The sequence below is a fragment of the Egretta garzetta genome, unplaced genomic scaffold (genome assembly GCF_000687185.1).
Source record: "Egretta garzetta isolate BGI_Z169 unplaced genomic scaffold, ASM68718v1 scaffold56, whole genome shotgun sequence".
NCBI lineage: Eukaryota > Metazoa > Chordata > Aves > Pelecaniformes > Ardeidae > Egretta > Egretta garzetta.
In genome coordinates this window covers 13,103,313-13,127,332 of record NW_009260182.1, presented here as the reverse complement: position 1 = coordinate 13,127,332, position 24,020 = coordinate 13,103,313, and the positions used below count along the sequence as shown (strand labels likewise).

The 24,020-nt window shown below is 36.4% G+C and overlaps 1 protein-coding gene across 1 annotated transcript in view; it reads left to right on the top strand.

Moving 5' to 3' along the window:
* Positions 1–24,020, top strand: part of LOC104129171 (adhesion G protein-coupled receptor A3) — a 238,525-nt gene that overhangs the window by 82,350 nt on the left and 132,155 nt on the right. Inside the window, exons 7-11 of the mRNA XM_009642086.2 lie at positions 5,729–5,924; positions 13,729–13,746; positions 18,580–18,744; positions 22,074–22,272; positions 23,618–23,767. Of these exons, the coding sequence (XP_009640381.2) occupies positions 5,729–5,924; positions 13,729–13,746; positions 18,580–18,744; positions 22,074–22,272; positions 23,618–23,767 (728 nt within the window). The remainder of the gene's footprint in view (positions 1–5,728; positions 5,925–13,728; positions 13,747–18,579; positions 18,745–22,073; positions 22,273–23,617; positions 23,768–24,020) is intronic.

Genomic DNA, 24,020 nt, shown 5'->3' with positions numbered 1-24,020 from the left:
TCACACTTTTGTCAGCGGGATGTGCTGCACTCTGTAGGCACACTCAGTTCAAATAAAAAGCCCATTGGCAATACAATAAATCAAGTGATTAACAAGAAGGAAAATGCCAGCCTCTGGGGTTTTTTTGTCCCAAAGCTTGTGGTGCGTTGTAGCAAACTGGGTTTTCTACCAAGAGGCAGAAGTCAATGGTGTATCCTGAGGCATGAGCACTGTAACACTGCACCGATGTGTGGGCAGCCTGGAGAAACCTGTGGATTTTCCGATTTCTAACTGTGTAAAAGCTGCCAGTATCAAACAAAGTCAGTTAATGAGAACCAGAAAATGTATAGCAGAAAACTGTGTTTATGGTAAACTGAACAGCAGAATGCTCTACTGTAGTAACCAGGATTATGCTCTTAGTAGCTCTTCAGCTGTAGAGCCTTGTGCTGCCCAGGTTATACGATGTGCAGGAGAAAATGCAACAAATTTGGCTGGAGGTAGGATGTAGTTTCATTTTTCTCTGATCGTGTCTCCAACATCTTGCGCTGGTCACGTTAGCCAATGACTAGCCAAATTTCTGTAGTGTTTAGACAAATCTATTGCATGGGCCAGCTTTGGTCCTTACAGATTTGCCTTTGATCATTCATCCAGAAAATGGTAGTGTCCATTCATTATAAAAGCGATCATATGATATTTAAAATGCAACTAAAATACTTCTTAGAGGTATGTTGCATGTTATGTCTTTTACAAACATTTGTATTCTGTGTATGTCCAATGACAGTAGTATTTCCTTCATGTTCTTCTCCTTTCCATCTTTTAAAACAGTAGACAAAAAGAAAAGCCAAAATTAGAAGGAAAATTGAACTATTTTTAAAATCTTAAGAACTGAAGTGTAAGGAAAAAGTATTTAATGTGTGTGCATGTGTGTGAGATAAGTTGTTTTATAAAGATATTAAGGGCATACGTATTGGAACATTTCCTTGGAGCTTCAGTGCATCTTGTTGTTTTTCTGTTTTAGGTAATGGTTATTGAAATAATTTCTATTTTCGAAATAATTTCTATTTATATACATCTTGGGGCACCGCATGCATTAAAATGTGCATGGTTATGCTTTCTGGGAGAAGGACTCTTAAGTGATACGCTAATTCAGTGGTACTTGTGTAACTGGATTCCTCCTCCATATGTCCTCAGTGTTCTAATCTAGAGCTAATCTGCAATACAAGACTGGATAGCATGAAGAATTTGGCCTTCAGTCAACAAAACCCTTTTCTGCTGAGAAGTGAAAGATAAAGAAAAAGATGTAATTACTGTAATGACGGGTTAGACCTTTAGATTCATGCTGCAATCAGTGATTCCTGTGGTGCTCTGCCGCAATCATGGTTTAGTGCTGACTAGAGAGACAAGACAGGTAAAGACTGTAAAACACTTCAGCAGCCCTCCATCTAAATGCCTATAGGAGAGTCACACCTCTCATTTGCAGATGGTGGTGCTGGCTCCAAACGCGAGGGCAGCAGTGCGGATTGTCTTGGAAGGAGAACCTTGGAATATTTTTCACATGTGGAAAAATTAAATAAATAAAATCCCCCTAAGTTAGTCCCTCTGCTCCCGAGATACAATAGTAACCTGTAAATTATTTTTAATCTTAGGAGGCTGTTGTATCTGCCGTATATACAGACACATACACACAGACTCATACATATATACAAGCATCAGAGATTATATATATTTATTTGGTCTGCAGTAATCACATAATCAAACAGAAAATGTCTTTTGTGCAGGGATGTGCTTGCCAGAGCTGTTATATTTCAAGTGCTGTCAAATCAATGCCAAAATCATTCCAGATACTTGCAGAATTTCTTACTTCTTACTTTATTCTCAAAGTCGAGCATGAAAACCTGCGTACAGCATCAGTAAATACTTTCATTTTTATTCTGAATTTGAAGGATTGTTGGATTATGGATTTAAAATAAGTATTTCCAGCTGGTGCTGATGGAACTATACAATCATTTTATAGCCATTCAGGATAAAGGGTATTGGCCCTAATCCTGAGACTCCTATTGATGCAATTAATCCTTATATCTCTGAGCTGTGTCACTGAAGTCAACTGGAACTTTTGCATGAGTAATAGTTGCAGAACCAGCCTCGGTCATTTAAATCATGATTATCCCTGGAAAACAACTGAAGATTAGCTCTGGTAATCATTTTTTTTAGACATCACACAGATTGAAAGCAGATGTTTTGTAGAAGCACTTAAGTGTACCTTCCTTTGCTCTGCAAATGTTATAATCCATAGAAATTTTACTGGTTTCACTTTGAAAATGAGCTTGCAGCATTGTTTGTCAATTTGGCCGACCTAAATGTGTACGTTTTGAAAGGGTTCAGCTGCTCAGAAGGCTATCCCTTCCTAATGGTAAACCAAAGGTATGTTCCATTCACTTTGCATCTTTGTTGGCACTTAGAAGGGTTTACAGAGAAAAAGAAAGTGAGTAGGCTGTTGATATGGCTGATGCCAATCAAAGGATCATCTCCTTTCCTGATATGCTGCAGTTAAAAGAGGTTTCATTTACTTCTGATCATTAATTGACAAAATCTGCACAGAACACATCATTCCTACTCCATTTCTGGGTTTGGTGATTCCCAAGGCTGAGCAACAGAAGTGATAACGGGAGAGCCTTATAGACCAGCTCTAAAGGCAGAGATAAATTCAAAGTGATAATGTTGCACTGCATCCGTATGCCAGGCAAGTTATTTAGCTTGACTTAGAAATATCGATACTATAGTTCACATTCCTACTACTTTCATAGCCTCATGACACAATGTGTCACTCAGTGCATGAGCAAAAACATCTGACAAGATACAATATCCTCAGTTAAAAATTACTGTATTCTGGAGAAATATTTTATTTCTGTGAGTAGTATGTATTTCTGTTATACTTGTGACAGTATGTCTAATTTTTCTGGACTCCATTTTCATAATCATTTGGTTACTTTATGGCTAAATTCCACACCATAACTTTTCCTTGTATTCCATAATTGACTTTGTAATGCAACACAAAGATTGCAACCTTTTGGAGAGAGAGGTTCTCTCCAGCTTCTAGTAAAGACCTTTATGACTGGGACCAAGCCTGCAGCTATTATAAATGAGGTATTAATCTGGTTTACTTTCTCTTCTTTTAGTTAGAAGCCAAAGATCATATAGAAATACTAGGTACATTTCAAGGAATTTTTAGCAATGCATCCACGCCCACAAATAATAGGCGCAATCAGAAGATAAACTAGAAGAGTAAGGAGGGATATCTGAAGCCTGCCCTTTACAGTCACGGCAGACTCACGACATTTCAGGAGATAGTAGCTAGCCCCTTAATCCTCTGTATGCTTCTCCCAGACAGCAATATCACATATTCGTTCATGTACAAATCCTGTGTATTATGCCGGCCAGCATTCTTACTCTACAAAAAAGTACAAGTGATCCCTCTCACTGTTTATTCAAAGCAGGTGATGAATATACTATTTAACATTTAAATTCCCCAGTAGTATTGAGGGCCCAAAGCTAGGTTTATAAACGCAGCTTCTCACAATTTAAGTGTTCCAAAGACAACGTCTGAATGACATCAAGAAGCGTGTTAGGGTGGGATGCTGAGCAAGGAGAGGAGCAAACGCTGCTGGTTGTCCACAAATTTTAGCAATTGTAGAACCAGTGATTATGGCTTGCAATCTGGTTAGGCATGGTTAAGTTAATCTGTATTTATTATGGGTAATGGAGGATTCTGAGGAGAATGTTTAAGGAAGATAAAATGGAGAGCAGTGAAATGGAAAAAAAAAATGTTGAAGTACTTGTCAGAAAAATAGATGTTTGAGATAGTTACTAGTGGTGCAAATGTGGAAGGGTGACCTTTCAGCTGACAACCCTGTAGACTGGGTAGATATTAATGATAAGAGGCCTTTAAATGACAACAGAAGAAAAATAAGGGAGAAGAAGTTCTAGCTTATAAATTCCCTTTCCTCATCAAGGTAGAAGGATTTCCAAGGTGCAAGACTGTGGGCGTTGTGTCTAAGGTGAGGTTGCAGTAGTGAAGTCGCAAAGTGGCCCAGACTCAGTCAATTGTTTTGGCCTTGCAGACTGAGGTGAAGAGGTGGTATTTTAGGATTTATTGTGCAAGATATCCATGGTAGTGTATTCATCAATCACATATGTGAGTCCTTAGTATTTTTATTATCTTTAGAATTTTGTGCAATGATAACAAAGTATCAGAAGTAGTAATTTTCTTGTCCTGCCTAAGGAGACTATATCAGAAAAAAGAAAATAAGGTTTTCCTTTATTCCTTATTATCCTATAAAAGATAATCTTTCTCTAGATGCAGAACCTCTATTTCAATTACCTTTCCTAAAATGCTCCTTTTCAATGTCCTGCTACCAATTTAAAGAAATAGCATTAATCTAACAATGTATAGAAAATATTTTACAGAAATTGCATTAAGGTAGTTTCAGGATCTAGAAATAAAAATGGAAGAAAACAAGTACTGTCCAGAGATTCAGTCTCTACAGACACTGTAGGATTGAAGGATATAGCCTTCAATCACTGTCAAATCTATGAAATTAGCAGACTTTCATTCCCAAAAATGCACATGCCTTACAAATTTACACCACCATTTATTTTTTAATTGTGTTTAGGCATTTGGGTATGTGATGATGGCAGCTGTTTTTTGTAAGATTCTGCTTAGAATAAGAATATGCAATATTCTTATTATTAGGGTATTTCTTGGGGAAAGACAGGAGAGTTAAAATTAATAAAATAAAGATGGTGACGTGCTCCACTATTAAAAACTAGGAAGAGCTGTTTAGGTAAACATTTAATGTCAAGTAAAGATCTAGAGAGTAAAGACAACTTGTGAAGAAGGCAGAAGGAAGTAGGGACAGATCTCCACCTGCAGCCTGGGGAGGACCCCACACCAGAACAGGGGGTACCCAAAGGAGGCTGTGACACTGTGGGAAGCCTACGCTGGAGCAGGCTCCTGGAAGGACCCGTGGCCCCATGCCTACTCTGATTTGATTGGTAATAAATTAAACTGATTTCCCCAAGTCGAGTCAGTTTTGCCTGTGACAGTAACTGGTGAGTGATCTCTCCCTGTCCTTATCTCAACCCACGAGCCTTTCGTTATATTTTCTCTCCCCTGTCCAGCTGAGGAGGGGAGTGACAGAGCAGCTTTGGTGGGCACCTGGGCTCCAGCCAGGGTCAACCCACCACAGCATATGAGATAATTTAGGCTCCATGGAGCAAGTAAATTTTTTCTGTGGAGCACAGTGGGAATTTCATCCACTGAGACTGAAGTTGTCTTATAAATGTTAACTGTACCTATATTAATAGCTGTATTTTTAATTTAATTGGAAGACTGATTTTTTTTCTGTACTAAAGTGTCCTGCTTCGAGTAGGAAGCTGGACTGGAGCATGTAAAGAGATCCCTTCCAACCTCACTCATACTGTCAACTATTTCATGAAACCCATTTTCCGTAGGTATTCCAGTAATCCTGTAATTGTCTGGGCTCACACCAATGAAAGAAATGTGATCTCTAGAATTCGCAACATAATCAGACTTAAGTGGGTAGTTTGAGGGCATATCTTTTATATTAGTGCTGTAATGTTAAGATCTAGTAAGCTAGAATTGTATATAATTAGTTCACAATATTCATGAGAGGAATCCATTGTGCTGGTTTTTTTTTTCCTATTTTTTGTTGGTTTGTTTTCCCTGCAGCTGGGCCTCTGGAACTTCCTCTTTTTGAGCTGATCCCATCACAGAGACAAGTGGTTTTTCATGGAGACCGCTTGCCATTTCAGTGCACTGCAACATATGTTGACAATACCACCCAAGTACATTGGTACCACGCTGGTCGTCTGATCGAAACGGATGAAGAGAGTGGCATATTTGTGGAGGACAGCATCATTCATAAATTGTTTTATTTTAAGCAATTGAATTGCATGCTTGAATCGGAATATACACAGGTATAGGTTTTTCATGACTACGAATGGCTGTGGTTCCAAATCACATTTTTGTTTCTAAGTATCCAGATTTCATTAACTATGGATTTGAAACAGATAAAACCAGAGTTTCTTACACAGTAAACCATGAAAAGAAACTGAACTTAGAATAGCTTCAGTAGCATATGAGAGTGCCTTGCAGCCAAACATCTTCTTCCTGACACCATCAAGAAGATTGATCTACCATAGTGATCTACCTGTGAAGAACTATCAATTTAATAGGCTTGGATTATTTTTTGTAGTCTCCAGTATACTCATATTTGTTTCTTATTAAAATTTTCCTCAGTTTTCTGTGACTGTTACCATCGGTGTGCCTCTGTGTGCTTGAGAGACAGAGATCTACAGAAACGTTTGCTGATGTGAAAAACGCAAGAGGAATGAAGTAGAGTAGGCTTCTATAAAAGAAGTAACAACTAATATTTGGCAATAACCATATCATTCCAGTTTTGCTTCACTTTTCCCTTTTAAATCTTATTTAATGAATTATTATAAATCTCTGTGTTTATTTTTGGTTTTCATCTAAGTATGAGCTTGTCACTAAAAGCTGCTAAGCTGTTGCACACATCCTTTTGTCCTCTGCCAATTTCCATCACTGATCAAAAAGTCTGATTCTGTGTCCATGTACTGCCTTTCTCTTTGTAGAAGATGGAGTGAAAATAGCTATGCTAATTAGCTCTGGATCGTCATTAACATCTTTTCACTCAACCAGTTTCTATTAATATAATTGACCTGAAATGCTTCTTGAACTATCAAATGAAAGTTATGAAGGGAGTCAAATTAATTCCTCTCCACTGGGATCTTTCGGATTTATTGATTTTAATTTCATCTACTCACTGATTATTTGACCCCTTTTGGAGTCCTATAGATCTAGAGGCATAGATCTGACCTATTCTCACAGCTGCTGGCTTTCTTCTAATATCAGTGTGTATGGCTGTAGCAGATAATGAAAAAGACTATTAGACCAATTAGTATGGTAATGCCAAGTGCATATGAGCTATTACATAACTGCTGAGTCACTGAAATTAAAGCATGTTCTTCTTATTTCCATTATATCAAAATTAAAAGACATGCTGTTAATCTCATTATATTTTTCAACTGAATTATATGTTGCTCTATCTAGCAATTTGTAGAGCAAATAAATTGGGTAAAAAATGTTAAGATTTTCAAAATAGCTATCCTTTTTAAAAAACTAGTTTAGAAGTAGCTTGACTGAATTTTACCTTATATTGCTTAATTTTTGACAGACTATAAAATAAAAATCATTGTCTACCACAGCAATATTTTAGTAAGGATGGTTGCTCTGCTACTTACCTCGTTTGCTGTGCCATTAACTAGGTGACCTTGATGCTCATGTTGTAGTATGCGCTGGAACCAGGTATTCAGAAAGAATGTTCTCTAAATACATCATCATATTTGCTGTTATCGACTGGAAAAATACGTTGGCTTGTCCAAGTTATGTGATACAGACTGTCAAAATGAGACAAAATATTTTTTGAATTAAACTCACAATCTTTAAACAGCTATTTAAAAGCTTAAAACATTTTAATTGCTCATTTATTTGAGCTATATGTTTCACTTCACCATATAGTAGAGCATCAACACTGCATTTACTGTACAACATGGCACTTACCAGTCAAAAATGCTAATACTCAAGGAATCATGCATCTGCCTTGATCAAGGGACAGATCAAAACTAACTTACCTAAGGCATGAGACCTATGCTATTTGAACTAGCTTTCAAAACCCATACTATTTTGAAATCAATGGTGGGTTTTAATATAAAATATAGAGAAGTATTGTCTCTTCATGTTGAAAATGAGAAAACATTGGTCAAGTTATGATCGTAAAAACTCTCTTCAGCACTTCTTAATTTTAATCCCATCATCATGACCATGTATACCATAACTCCATGGATATCATTATTATTATTATTACATGCTACAAGAGTATGTAGTCATATGCTTGTTACATGCTATTACACACTAATTTGTGATAGTTGTTAAGGCTGAATCACAGTTGTATGAGGCACTGTGAAACATCAGAAAGACTGGGCCTCCCTGAGGTTATCATATGATAAAGTATAAGGTTTGGAGTAAAAATAAAGGTAATTCAAAATCAGTTCTTACAGTGCCATATTTTGCCTTTCTATATCTACTCTTTACAGCAAATGTCCACTCTCTGTGGCTTTCTGTGATTGCACTAAAGGACAGGCTTTGGCTTGTGCTCCTTAGCAATTTAAAGATTTCTGAAGCTAGTTCTGAATAAAGAGGTGAAGTCCTGTTCCAAAAGCTGCTTATTCAAACGTTTTTAGATGATTATTTTATTGGGTAGTTCCAGATATTTCTGGACGTGGATTTACAACATAAATATCATTCTAAACCCTTCTGTTTTATTAACTGCCACAGTAGAAGGATAAAATATCCAAATGTGTATTTTTTGTCTCCTATGATAAAGCAGAATAAACTAAAATAAATGTTTTTGTTACAATAGTTAAACTAAAGTTTTGAACTGTATTCCGGCCTGTGACATTTTTCTTGGCAAAGAGTATTCCCTTATAGGAGATCTTCAGAAGGTGTTTTCAATTCTGCTGCTAGCTCGCATTTACCATTTCTTGCCAATGATAATAATATTTGATTTTGCTCATGTTGAATTTTCTGTCATTATGCCTTTGTATAAATGTCATAGTCATACGTGAAAATGTAAATGTGATGTGGAACTAATTTCCTGTCATCTATGAATGGATCTAGCTGAAATTGTGACTTGTGTTTCCGTGAAGACAGCCTAATTTCTTAAGCCTGGAATATTAGATTATCAGTTTGATCACAATAAGTGGCAATGAAACAATCCATATCCCTGAAGCCACATAGAAGGCAGATTATGTACGATTCTCTGCAGCACAGCATCTTTCCCACCTTCCCCACTGTTCCCTTTCAGTGTTTGGAGAGGCTAGCAGGACAGCTATTGGAATATTAAACTAAAAAAGGAAAATATTTTAGTTTTATGAATGAAGCAACTCCACACTAGTAGAGAGACTTTAATTTTCAGCAAGGTTGTTATTTACCACATAGACTATAATGACAATTTTAAAGTCTTTTTAGTTCTATTCTGTAAATACTTCTGTAGAGTGTTTAACAGTGCTTATGCCTCTGACAGCTGTAATGGCTGCTCTGGGACCATTACAGTTCACAAGTGCTCTTTCTGAAAACGTTAAACTGTGCAGAAAGTTAAGAACCCGTTAAAAGGCATGTTGCAACTGGAGAAACTAATGTGCTCTTAACTAAACCTAGGATAGCAGGTGTTAGTATCAGATGTAATTTTTTTTTTTGTTATGTAGATAGATTTGCCACTGGAAATACAGACTACTAGGTCTCAACTGTGATCCCCCGCAAACGGTGTTTTTCTCTTAAACTCTGTCCTAAGTATTTCAGTCTTCTAACTATGGCTGCCAAACATAGTCCTTTAAAAAAAAAAGCTTAAGAATCTGGGGTTTCTTTAAAGCATCTGGTACTTCCTTACGTTTTGACAGCAGTCAGTGCCAATATGGCATGCTCAAAAGTAAATAATGAAAGAAATAGTAATGTTTGAGATAAGACAGTTATGGAAATACAGCTGATCCTTTAGGTGTAACAATGATAAGGGAAATGGTGGGAAAAAATATTTTATAATTTATACATAAAATGTGTATATTAATTTCTGAAAGCTGCTTTTAGAGGTATATGATTAGGTGAAAATCTCCGAAGCATCCATCTGCAAAAGAAATATCTGATATCAAGGAAGAGTTTCAAATTATGATATACTTGTCCTGTAATAGTGAAGAAACTGGGAGAAAAATAGCAAAGAATGTAATGTTGTGGATTAAAAATTATTATCATAATTTTTGTAATTGAAAGGCAGTTTTTAATTCAATTAATAATTTTTAAGTGTTTGAAATTACCAGTGCAGCTATTAGTAAGGAATTCGGAACTTGGCTGAGACAGTTTCACTAGAAGAACAAAGATAGTTTAAGATATTAATATTGAGAGAAATGGATATGAGTACAAGTCAATTCCAGGTGTAGACAGGTGGTATCATGACAAGTTTGAGATCCAGGCAGGCATAAGAAAGAACAAAATTTCCAGAAATTCTGGGAGAAAGGCAGAAATTCTATGCTTATTTTTTCTGGAAAGAATCCAAATGACCCCTGAACTCTCTTAACAGATTGTGGCAAGAATACATCTGGAAAAGAAAGGAAGGAAGCAGTAGTGGTTTGGACCGGTATTAGGTTAAGAACAGTCTGAAAATGGTATATCGCTGATTAGCATGTTACTAGGTTGGATACGCAATTGGAAGTTCAGATATGTGCCAAATAATGGCAAAATATTGGAGATTCACTCTGCACAAGATTTAAAAAATGTTAGAACAAATCCAAAGAATTCCTTTTCAGAAATGCAGATATTTCACAAGCACTTTGTATTCTGCTGTCATGAGCATTTGGAGATAAGCAGCTGAGGGTCATACTGAGAAGCCCAGGGCAATCAGTGGAAATTGTTCAGTACTGATATTTTGTTGGTTCACCTAATTGACTCTTCTTGACCTTTAGTTGTCAAGCAGTTAGGAAAGAAATGAAGCAAAATAACCATTTAAATTGTAAATCGATGTTTCTGTATTGTTTTGAGATTACTTTAAACCCTTTAGTCAATGGTCTACAGCTTACTTCAGGCGCTGTAGGCAGTAAAAGACTAGTGACAGATGCACCTTTACCAGCAACGTTCTCATATATCAACAGGAAGATAATATTTAAAATTATTGCAGAATAGCGTGAAAGGCACAGGGTAAAGGTTTGATTATCTGAGATTAAGAGAATCTTCATGTGAATTTGGAAGATTAAACTTAAGCCTTTTCTCTAAAAATCTTTCAATTACCTAAATGAAACCCAATGACAATTTTACTACTAGTTAGTTTGGGGAATAATTTAAAATATAACCTGTGAAAAAGTATACCAATGCTGTGAAAAGGAAAAGCAGCAATGATGATACCCTCTACCATTAAAGGAACAGACAATTTTGTAAGAATTGTGCTGTGCCATGAAAACTGGAGGTTTAATTTGGGTAACTGCTTTTTGAAACATGATTGAGAAATAGATATTTTCGCAGAAAATATATGTAAGTATTTTGGACTGATAGAATTAAGTCAGAACTGTAAAAAAATTTTTGGAGTCCTTGTTGAAGAACTTTAAGAGAGTACCCTTTTTGTGATGTTGAGACCAGATTGACAGGATGCCTTGCACTAAATGTTGACCTCTCACTTCCATCTCTATTTCCTGCGGCTATATGTGGGTCCATCCAGCCACGCCACTGAAATGAAATGTTAAGTTCAGTATTAAGAACAAAATTTGCACTTCCCCCCCTGCAAGGGGGAATCAATAGAGTTTTGCTTCGACTTTTTAGGGCCAGAATGGTTTTAATGTGGCCCTTCAAAAAGCTGCAGCTATACAGCTGAGCTGCTGCACTGCAGCAGCAGTTTGGAGTGAACATCGCAGAACTGGCTTTTTTTAAATTACTTTTCCTGTCAACACCAATGTAAGGTATAATTATATATTTTCTCTCAGTCCAGGCAGTAGTTTGTAACCCTGTGCATCAGCTGTGATTATCAGAGCAATTCTGACTTATGCCCAGACTCTGATGTACTCCTCCTACCAAATCAATCATCTTAGATACGGGTGAAGCAAACCATTTCTTTAAAGCAAAACCTGTTTGAAATATTAAAGCAAATAACTGAATTACTTTTTACTTTTCATGTATTTCAATCTATTCAATGTAGAGAATGCGTTGTAGGACACATTCCTTACGGACTTACAGAAAGCTTTCTTACTCCATTAGCATGCTGGAATTCCATGAAAATAGGTCCCAGACTTTCTCTCTACAGGATAAAATAACCCTATTTTTAATTGTTTATGGTACTTTGATTGGATGACTCCTGGCCATCACAAATAAAGTTTACGCTGTTAGAGATACACTATATACTGGAGAAAGAATAGAGATTGTTCCTGAAGTTCTTATGTAGGAATCTGCTGTTTTACCTCCTTTTTAGATCTTCCCAAATTTCTTGCAGGCCAGCAAATAATACAAGTCAGTATTCTAGCCCTAATATACAATTACTCTGTCCCATAAAGTATTAATTAAATAATTAATTTTTGCATTTGTAACATCACCACTGACTACAGACTGTGGGAAATTCCTTCAAAGTAGTGTGCATTTGACAAATAATTTGAAATTGTAAAATTAATGTAGTAGTTTTTTAGTTTGTTTTCTTTTGTGTGTTGTTTGGGTTTGGGGTGTGTGTGTGTGTGTGTGTGTGTTGGGGTTTTTTGCTGGTCCCAGTAGCACATAATCAAATATTTAAGAATTGTCATAAGTAGGTTAACACTTCTGAATCACCCGGGAAATATTTTACTTTAAAAGCTTTTTATGCAATTTTGGCTGCTGGATTGATTGTCATAGCATTGTTTTTGTCTAAGAATCTCTGATAGTGCACAGATCACAAGCGTTATGCTAATGAAATAAAGCTTCCCCTGGATATAACATTGCAGCACACAGACTACTTAAGGGCAGATGAAAGGCGTGCGGCAGGTGTAGCACCATGGCCCCAGAAGACTGCAGTTGCAAACATCCTGCAGCCAAGCGGTTAGCTGGCAGAACAAAATTAATAACAATAAACACATCAGAGCATCCCCAGACCTTTCACCAACTGACAAAGCAGCTCGATGATAGACAACTGATGCGTGAAGTACTTTAAATAAGCCCTGGCCCAGCTTTACAGACCGGCCAGCTGCCTGAAGGTTTCTTCAGCAAGAGAAAGCTTTGAGTGTTCTAGAGCTGTTGATACCTTTTTTTTTCCCCCTCTCCCCACTTTACGTTCTCAGCTAGCTGGACTGGCATGTATTGACTCTAGGACCATGGGAGTATAAAGGTAAATGCGAACATCTTTATGCACACCCTTTGATGCAGCGCAGTAGCTGGTAGCCTGTCTCTGCCTGACAAGCTCAATGAGAGAGAAAAGGATCACGCAAGAAACCAAACCTGTTGTGGCATGTTGTAGAGCTATTTAGATTTCTGACTCTGTTTCTGAAGATGATTCGATTTAGTCCCTCCTACTAGTATTTGTTTCTCAGTTTTAAGAAACAAATTGATGGCATACAAATGTGCATCACAGGTTCTTTGGCGTCCACTTATAGAAAACACATCTCACTTTTGGGCAAATGTTTACGTACAAATGGATAATATTAGCCTGTGACAACGTTTTTGAACATTTGCATTTCGGTCAATGTAATTTGAGCAATACAAACAAAAATAAAGCAAGATGGTTTGCTAACTGACATACGGATCTTTTCTCCCAATTTGGAAGCAGGTTTTGGGTTTGGTTTTTTTCTGACAGTATATTGTCATTAAAATTAGGTCCTTTCCATTGGCATCTCTGAAGTCAAATCCAACTGTTGTCATGGTCCTAGCATACTGATGTGAATAAATTGGCTGATAGATAAATTGTAGTAAAATGTTTCTTGGGTAGCTACAGATGGCATTGCATGGTAAGTTATGCTTTGTTTTCATATTCAATCAGAAGAAACAGAAGATCATGGGTATTGAATTTCCTAAGTGTATGACAAATTAATTACACCTGAAAATATTTGCTAGACATCTAGCATAAAAGGAGTACCAACTTTAATCTTCCTTTTGTCTTGCTGTTGCCTGGACACAAGGTTTCTTTAAAGGCCATCAGACTTCTAAAGCTGTTTCTTTCATGGGTAAATAAGTAATTTTGTCAGAGAGATCAGACTGCAATTTAAGTTCAGTTGAAGTGCCTAGATTTACACATTTTCTCTTCATTTTCCATGTTTTAACCTTATATCCCCTGTGAAAGGCTGCATTGCAAGCAGCAGTGTACTCTGGAGACTGACACTCATTTTTTAAATTCTGTGTTAGTATTAATAATTTAGGGTGGTGTGGGTTGGAGGCAGGTTATGCAGGCCTTGTGCCTGAGCTGTAGAAAAGCAGTCACTATTTATCTGTCTGAAGAAGAATATGAGGAAACCTAAATGTTATGTGTTTGAGTAATTAACTTATTTTTCATCAGGAAGAGTGGTTGATTCTTCCGAAGTCTTACAGGAACTCAAGTCACACTTTAAAGCCTTCCTTGTGGAAAGCCAATCAAAATATGGTGTTAAAGTCTCCTCTTTATTTGTTACTCTGTTTCCTGGCATGCAAATGACTACTGGGGCATACGGTAAATGGTGCTAAGGTATTACTTCAGGACATGGTTGAGTAACTTTGCATAATGAGACCTACTTCTGATTGTCTAATTTGTTATGCATAGCTGTAGCAATGCAAAACTGTGCCTCAAATAGAAATCTATTGTCACAGGTTACTTGATTACATGAGTATGGCTTCTGCCCGCATTATGGTTCCTCTCGTTGTAAAGACCAATGCCACCGGCTTCTACTGAATATTATAACAGCTTTTTCATGCAATTGTATCACCTGTAAATTTTGTATCACCTGTATATTCTCTTTCTTCCTTTCAATGTTTTTACTGAGAAGGCCACTATAATTTCAAAAGAAAACTTGAGAAAAACTTGCTAGTCATCCTTTTGTTCTCATCAGGCAGCAATCTTCATTTTCAGTTTGCCTTCACACCATCTCATGAATGTCTGACTTTGTTTTATGTCTTGGTAGGTCAAAAATTTCCACAAAATTAGCAACTACCACACACCTTAGGAGTGGGATATGATTGCTAATGTAGAGGGAATAGGAACTCTTTCTGACTCCTACTCTGTCCTTAGGAAGGCTGCATAGTAGAGGTGAGATAGTTTCATTTGTGGCCTGACGTTTGTTAGCTTCTGTGAGATAGGATAATCAAAAAAAGTATATAGCCAAAGGTGCCATCCTCTCTTAATTCTGTTGTGCTCTTGTCAAGCTTCTAAACCAGAGTCCTGCTACGTTCTCAGGTCACAGGAGAGTTCTTGCTTTTTATCAAGACTTCTTGTAGCCAAGAGAGATCAAGAATCCTTTTCTGTTAAGAGTAAGAAAAACAATGGAACTTCCGGGCATGCTAATGTAACAGTACCAAGACTTAAGATATGTAACTGATCTACTAGAAAACTTTATGAAGAGGTTTAAAATTCTATACAGGCCCATCCTTTCCTTTTGTTCTGCCAGAACTTTGAAGTTGCCAAGGATTATAAGTGGAGAAAATGTTAAAGGATCGGGTTGACTGCTCTTTTTGAGAATTAGAAGACTTTTTATTTTTTTTTAATCCAGTTCCCCAAATTCTCCAGGGGTATAAGATCAATTTATCATTTGTCATATCCAGATGGTAAGTAAATGAACAGTTTCACCATTGGGCTTGCTATCCAAAATATTCCTAGAGGAATATAAATTAATGCATCATTTACAGTGGCCAGATGGCAATTCAGAAGACAATTCCATGTTCTAGTCATTATACAGTTTCTTCTACATTGCATAAACCTATTCTGGCTTTCATTTTAGAGAACTTGAACCAGTGTTCAAGTATTGTGTTTCTACCAGAAGCAACACTGATGTTCCAGTAAATATTTGTCTGTGAAACTGGAAAACTTTATCTAATGGCAGGAGATCTGTTTAGCAGCAGGTAAATTTGCATCAGAACACATTTCAGCAATTTAAATAAATGGAAAATGTACCCCTTTCTCCCTATTTATTTATCTTCATATTGATTACCTGTAAAGCTGATAATATGTTAAAGTGTTGCATTTACCAAAAGTCACTGTGGTTCCCAGTTTTAACAAATATGTAGCTTTAACAACTATTGTAGGTATTTTATATGGAATATATCAAAAGATCAGTGCATCTATCATGCATTCTATTCACTTGAGAAGGCTCTGGGTCTTGATGCCACAGGTGAATATTTATGCTGCCTTCTGTTTCTATGAAAAAGAGCTTTTATGGAGAATTGTTTTTATAAGCTCTAGGAATATATTCTTTCTCCGCTGTCTATAAAGATGATGTGAGATTGTTATGACAGATGAAATAGAAGATTTAATTAACAAATTTTTATCAGCTGGCTAATTTCACTTAAGTGTTTCAACGTGAATGTAAGAAGATGTATTAAGAATTAGCTAAAAGGCTGCTGTTATTGGGCTTTCTCATCTGAGATGTCTTAAGAGAACAATTGCTTCTTTTGCCATGAAAACATTCAGCTAATCTGCCTGAGAATGGCTAGTAATGACTTTTCTATATATTCTGCAATAAGAATGTTAGAATTTGTTGTAAAAATGAAATTGGGGGTTCCAAGGTACGTGAAGCTCAAAGCCATGACAAATAGGAACAGTGTGAGATTTTTAAGGTTATTGTTTAATGATAAATTCAACTGTATAACTGGAGAACTGCACAAAAATTCTGAAGTAATTTAACTTAAATCAAAGACTATTTACCATGGTTTTCTTGTTTTCTGGCGATCAAGACAATAGGCCTGTAGTAAGTACTTGAGAAAATCATCCTTCATCGTATGCATATTTCAAAGGGAAAATTACATACGCAGGTGTCTAATCACTTCCTACCTTGATTGTGGTCTACTTTCACGTGTACCAGAAGTAGTCTATATACAGGGAGATCAGATTCGATCCTTTCTTGTAGCCAAGTTAATAAAATTGCATATATAATATATGTTTAAACTGAAAAAGGATGACATTTTTAGAGAAGTTTAAAAGATAAAAAAAATGAAAATAAATTATATATCATTATTCTCTGTATATCTTTCAAAATGTCAGGCTCTTTGCAAAAGTGCCAAGGGCCACAAGTAGGATTTTTTAAGATTTTGTTTTAAATACAGATTTGAAATCAATTTAATAACTTTTAAATTCTGTGCTTCTCTTTTTATAATGTGCTTTCTCCCCCTTTCTGACTGTACTCCATTTCTTCCCACATAATTTCTAATTTTCTAAACCACAAGGCATATTCAAAGATGAGCCATCTGTGTAAAGCAAAGTAAATATTTCAGATAATTACTACCTTTTTTTCCTCTCCCAACTACTTTCAAAAGCTGTACTTTCTTTAAATGTGTAGTAAAATTTATTTCTAGCCCAAAAGTAGATTTAAGAACTAATGTATTACTTTCTGAAAATGTAGAAGTTAGCATTATTTTTGTCTGTGAGCTCTATGGAGATACAGTAATTGGATAAAATTCTATCCCTGATGAAGTCAATTGAAAAACTAAACTTTATTGACTTCATTAGTGCCTGGGTTACATCCGTTAGATGACGGAAAGCTTCTTGCCTGATTTAAAATATACAGAAAATACTAACCAGATCGGTTCTGGAGAATTTTAAATGTTTCTGAAATTATTTTCTCCTTCCCTAATTATACATAGAATATCTAGCTTAGGAGCTAAATAATGGTGTGGTGCAGCCATGCAGAACATTTGTGCTGTAAGAGAAGCCACAAAGTGTCTCTATATTTAACTTGTCTAACTCTCATTATAAAGAGTTAATGCAACCTTAATTTATTGATACTAATAACTACATTTCATATTTGTTGGGGGACACTATGAAAGAAGTTTCTGAGTAGTAAAGTACTGAAAGCAATATCAGCATTTGCCTCATCTCATTTTGTCTTCATCAGGAAAATTATATATGGCTCCCAAAGTCAATGGCTATTATAGCAAACTTTACCATGCCATCACAGGAGCAGCAGATTCCGCTGTTGAAATGCCATAGGACCTGCAATCTCAGCTGAGGGGAAACATTCTCCATTAGTTGGCAGCATTGCCAACTTGAAATGCATTTCTGACTTTCAGGTGCTTGATTATGCAACAAACCCCCCTCCATTTTATAATATTTGGGGAAAGGAGAACAGGCTTTGATACATAACAGGTATACTTCTGCGGTGATTGGTAATCTGTGTTACAGCCTGTCATGATCTGAGTGGGCAGTCCAAGTTGGTGCTGCTTAATACCAATCACTCACATATTGTCTGTCCCTACAATAACATAGAGCAAAACCTGGGTTTTATATTTTCATAAAATCATAGAATGTTTTGGGTTGGAAGGGACCCCTAGAGGTTATCTAGTCCAACCCCCCTGCAGTGAGCAGGGACACCACTAACCAGATCAGGTTGCTCAGAGCCCCATCCAACCTGGCCTTGAATGTTTCCAGGGATGGGGCCTCCATTACCTCTTTGAGCAACCCATTCCAGTGTTTCACCACCCTCATTGTAAAGAATTTCTTCCTTATATCCAGTCTAAACCTACCCTGGTTTAGTTTAAAACCATTACCCCTTGTCCTGTCACAGCTGGCCCTATGAAAAAGATTGTCCCCGTCTTTCCTATAGGCTCCCTTTAACTACTGAAAGGCCGCAATCAGGTCTCCCCACAGCCTTCCCTTCTCTAGGCTGAAGAAGCCCAACTCTCTCAGCCTGTCCTCATAAGAGAGGTGCTCCAGCCCTCGGATCATTTTTGTAGCCCTCCTCTGGAATCTCTGAAGATAAGTTAATGTCAGAAACCCAATGACTCAATCTCTATATAATTAAGTATATACAATATTGAATCTTTTATTTTTATAGTGAACTTATCCTATCCAGCATTGACATCGATGCAACTGGAGATTGGGAGTGTCTAGTCAACAATTCCTATGGAAATAGCACGAAACAAGTAGAAATTGTGGTACTTGAAACAGCTGCACCCTACTGCCCTGCAGAAAGAGTTATTAACAACAAGGGAGATTTCAGGTACGATTTTCTGGGTTTGGAATGTGTTTCATGTAGTAATATAGGTATGGGCCATATTCATGCTTACATGATACTTCAGTGTCAGTTACGAAGGTGTCACTTATTTTGCTTGTCATTTTTATGTAATATAGTAGGAAGGAGGAGCACTGTGTGATTTTTATGGGAAATGGCAGCTAGTGCTTCAAGAGCAGCAGTGGTTGTAAAAGTCAGAGAACCCTTTTTCTAATTCCTCCATGTGAGACTGTTGAAAATTTCAAAATATATAGGCCCTTTACAGCTAAATGAGAGATGGTTCAAAATTGTTCTTGGTCTTTTCTAAATTATAGCATATGATAACACTGCTTTAAAGCATTAGAAGATTAAATCTTTGGTACTTTTCTAGTCTGTTCCTGTTCTGCTGGTTTTGTTCAGCTGAGATTAGAGGTAACAAAGAGCATAGAACTGTTAGTAAAATATTTCACTGAAGAGACTCAAAAAGGCAAGTAAAACTACTTAGTAAAACATTTGAGGTGAGCTTAAGGACACACACAGCTCTACTAATGCATCACATGATTAGAAGCCACATCCATCCTGCCATCTGAATCTTAGAGTCTGCATAATTTTGTTGATTAAATCTAATTTTTCTTTCACCTTCACTTTTATCTATGTATGCTGGTTGGTTTTTTTAATTTTAATCCTCATAAACTAAAGAAAAATTTAAGGATTCTGTTGAATTTGGTATTGTTTTCAGTTAGTTCTAAAATACTTCAATGATATGTATAAAGCTCTTAAACAAAATATAATTACCTGCTTGACAATAACACTGATGTATGATGGCATTCCCATTGAGAAATCAAGAAGGTAATTTGTTACCAAGTGAATTATAATAAGAATTCAGCTTGAATAGTTAATGAAAGGAAAAGTAGACATGAGAGGACGTTTCTCTTAAATGCCAGAACTTTCTCCAAATAATTCTGACCCAAAAGCCTCTCTTCATTTTTAAGTTACCTTTAAAACTTTTTCAGAGGCCTTTTACTACTATTTCTCGTGTTTGAATAAACATAAAGGAATGAATTAGAAAGAAGTGGAGAAACTGACTCACATAAGCTGTTCTCTCTTTACTACAAAGCTATTTTATTATGTGTTGACCTCTGTTCCAGTGAGTACACCACAGTCGCTGAACATATACTTATATACCTATTTAATCCATATATATGGAGTAAAATCTATTAGAGATCTTTGACAGTCTCAGCTATAGATTTTTTTTTTGTCATCACAAAAACTGTGTTTTCTCATAGTGGACATGCTTAAATGTATCTTAATTAGATCTTTTAAAATATATATACTTCCTATCAGATGACACATACTGAATTTTCTAGATGACAACTTTATGAAGTTCATGTTCTTGCCATAAAATGACATTCCTTTCTTCATAAATAAATATAAATAAATTCTACAGACTGCACAAACTAACACCAGGGGCATTTTTGTCATTTTATATAAATCAAAAGAACAGGAGTGCACATTCCTCTCCCTATTGATCATCGTTCTAGAAATCCATATAAATTTATTTTTAAAATGTATATCAAAAGGATGCTGAGTCCATAGGTTTTTTCAGCATTTGAGGGAATGAATTTAAAATTAGAGAGAATTTATCAGGCTCAAACTCCGCATTAGCACTTGAAATTCTTCCAAAGGTTTATCCTCAGAGATGCAGCTATCACAACGGTAATTTTTCTTACAAAGGTCTTTGAAGTTTTGGTAACTTGGCAAGTTTGTAAGTAGAAAGTGTTGAACCACAAAAGCAAATCTAGAAATAACGGTTCTTTTAATGGGTCAAAAAAGGAAAAAACATCAACTGAGTGTGGTTCTTCACGCTGACCAGCCTAGGTGGTGTTTGTAATTGCACAACTGCAGTAAGCATTGGGCGCTGTGAGTCAGAATGAACTGGCCTTACGTACTAAGAGTTTTTCTCTGTGATGGCCATACTTTGCTCCTTTTTTGTTTTCCAGCTGTCTGTAAGATCACTCTGAAATGCAAATGGTAATGTTATGTCCTATCATTCCTATTCATAAAGGCCAGGTTCTGCTACCCGTGCTAATACTAGTTTCAGAATTATCATCTCTTTAATTTTACTTCTGAGGTAAGTTGCTACTCAGTGTGGCCCAACTGCATTAATGCAAATGCTTTACTAAAAATAATATTTCAGCCCAGAGGCAAAAGGATAATATACTACTGTACATACTTTGATTTTTTGTGAAGCACCTTCCATGGTTCATTTTGCATCAACTCTTTTTACATCACAAAATGAATTATTCCAGTGACAGTTAGCTATGACATAATATTTTTCTTCTTACCTTTCCTTTGTTTGGAACGAGGAAAACTTACATAGCCCCAAACCTGTCAGTATATTGTGTAACAATGTCCAAATGATCCTGCATTGTATAACTGAGAGGGGCTAATATGTATGTTTGAGCAAAGGTTGATTGTCAAGGTGTGGCTTCACTGGCCGGCAGAATATTTTTGTTTGGGTTCAATAATTACACCAGTGCAATTAAAGTAAGAACCATCTCCTTTCTAGACATGCTGACTTGCTGATAATGATAATGTGCTTCTGGTTTTCTTTGATTTCTCCCAATTACCTGATCCTGCTATGTCCATACTAGCCTGGAAATTACAATGGATTTTGTACCAAAAGCAATGGATCCAATTGTGCCACTCTAGAGAATGCAGCAGATATAAAGAAAACCAGTATTGTTTAATAGACCCATGAGCTAAATAGAAGAATTCTGGCTGCTCTTGATTTATAGTTTGTTTTCAAATGCTGTTTTGGAATCACACTACATAAATCATGCATACCTAAATAGTTAATTTTTGAGGGCTAGCTCCTTGCTTCTCCATCAGTTATAATCTCTGCTGAAATCTTGTTTATGGGTTTCTGATACATTCAGGGATTTTTGCTTTTCATGCCTTTGTGGCAGAGAGAGCTTTGTAGTGTTGGGTCAAAATGCAAAGCAAAGATTGTCAGGTACATTTTGAGCATTTACCTTTTACAGCATTCAGTAATAGGGTTTGGGGTTTTGGTTTTTTTTTGCTTAGAGCAAGGGAGAATTACTTAACACCAAACACCTTACTGGAATTAATGCAGAATTAATGTGTGACCAGCCAGAGTCAAACCTGTATAATATTGACATTTTCCAAGGAAACAAAGTAATTCATTGTAGAACATAATGAGGTAAAATTTCAAATAGCCTTTTTTCTCATATATTCTGTATATTGTTGCTATATTGTAAGTTGCCTTTAAATAAGAAGTTTCATGTTGTAACTTTTTATTATCATGTTGTTTATAGATGGCCCAAAACTTTGGCTGGGATAACTGCTTACCATCCCTGTCTCCAGTATTCATTTAACTCCATTGCCTTTCACAATGGCGCAGAAGAGTCTAAGGCATGGCGTAAATGTAATCGAACTGGACGTTGGGATGAAGAAAACTATTCTGAATGTCCTTATTCACAAGAAGTAACTCAAGTTCTTCATGCCTTTAGTCAGGTAACGTTATGAAGTCCAGGGCTTTCCTTCTCTAGTACTGATTTTATTGAATAGCTTGCAAGAAATGTCTGTTCAGCCACAAGTTTTGGATAGTCGGGCTTTTAACAAAATGGTTTACTTGAAAGACAATGTGTTTGTTTGGTAATTGAAGTTGTAGTAGCAACAAGTGCACAACATGTATTGCCTTCATTTTAATACTATTTTTCTCTGGGTGCCTGGCGTCTAGATGACCATTAGTAATGTTGTCAGGGTCATCAATGCTTCACATCAGTTCCTTCTTTGTCTGGCCCTCGTGCTTTTTTACCAGAAAGATGTTAATTTCTCTCAAAGTCCGGTACCAGAGTTTTGTCAGCTGAAGTGCATTTCCTCATTGTCATTGTCCATAACATATTTAAAAGAGCTGCAGAAATCTGGCCTGCTTTAGACTGCCTTTTTTGATGACTTCCAAAAAAGCAGTACTTAAATGGTTTCTGATGGATAAGTAAAAGAGAGACTGAGATAAAAATGAAATGGATAGATTAATGAGAAAAAAAAAGATTGTAACAGGGAACAGCATGAAGAATGGCACAGACCTGTAACTACCATACTAACTTTTACAATTTTCAGTTTCCTTGATCATTTCTTCCCAATCAGTCATGCTAGATAACACCACAGGAAGTTTGTTTTCAGATGTGTTCATACTTAAATAAGAATAATTACTATATTAAGAGAGCCAGTGCAATTACAGGATAATAAAATAATTCGGAAGACCTCTAGAATCCAATTCATTCTCCTGTAAGCAATGAGGTTAGGCCAAGTTTCTGAGGGCTTTAACCACTCAGGTCTTTAAAATCTCTGAGGATGGAGCCTGCACAACCTCTGGGCATAACTGTTCAAATGCCTGCCTATCGTCATGGCAGAAAATATTCCTCCATAACTGGCCTGAACTTCTCTTCTTTCAACTTACTCCCATTGTCCTTTGTTCTCCCCCCATGCACCATTGTATATATGAGCCCTCACTGACACTGTTGTTGTCATAGTGATCCAAAGATACAGGCAGGGCAAGGTTAGTAGCTTGGTATAACATCTTGAGGCCAATTAGTTACAGTCTAGAAAAAGGAGACAAAAGTCTTCAAAATTTGTTGGCCTTTTCTGGTGGTGTCTTCAGATAACAGCAATGAAATCTAAGACCTAATGCTGAAGATACATTCATACGTCCCTGAAATTTATGTCCATGGTACCACTGATGCATATAATTCCACATGAAATTATAGCAAGCATTAGACAAGTGGACGTGATCTCCAGTTTTTAAAAGAGAACAAAGCTAGCTGATTTATTACACCTAACAATTCTGATGTATTTTCAGATGCACATCAATTTGACAACCGTGCTTGAATTTTCCCGCCAGCTGACAGCCTACACAAGAGGTGCTTCCCACTTTGCGGACAAAATGGATGTAATATATTTGGCTTATATAATGGAAAAGTTAATTGTCTTCGTGGATGAAGTTGAAGATGTAAGCTATTTTATCTCTGATGAAAAAAACTATCACTTAGAAGTGAAGTCTTCACATATGGCCCTGTTCTTAATGTATGCAGGCACACACTGAAGAGTAGCTTCTAAAATTGATTGCTGGTATTCCGATTGCAAATGTTCTGCATATACTGTCATATGTTTCTTTATGCCAAAAAGGACAACTAAGCCATCTCATCAGACTGACAAAGGCATTGCTGCTTAGGAATAAAAATTGGTTTTCAATAATCCACTTC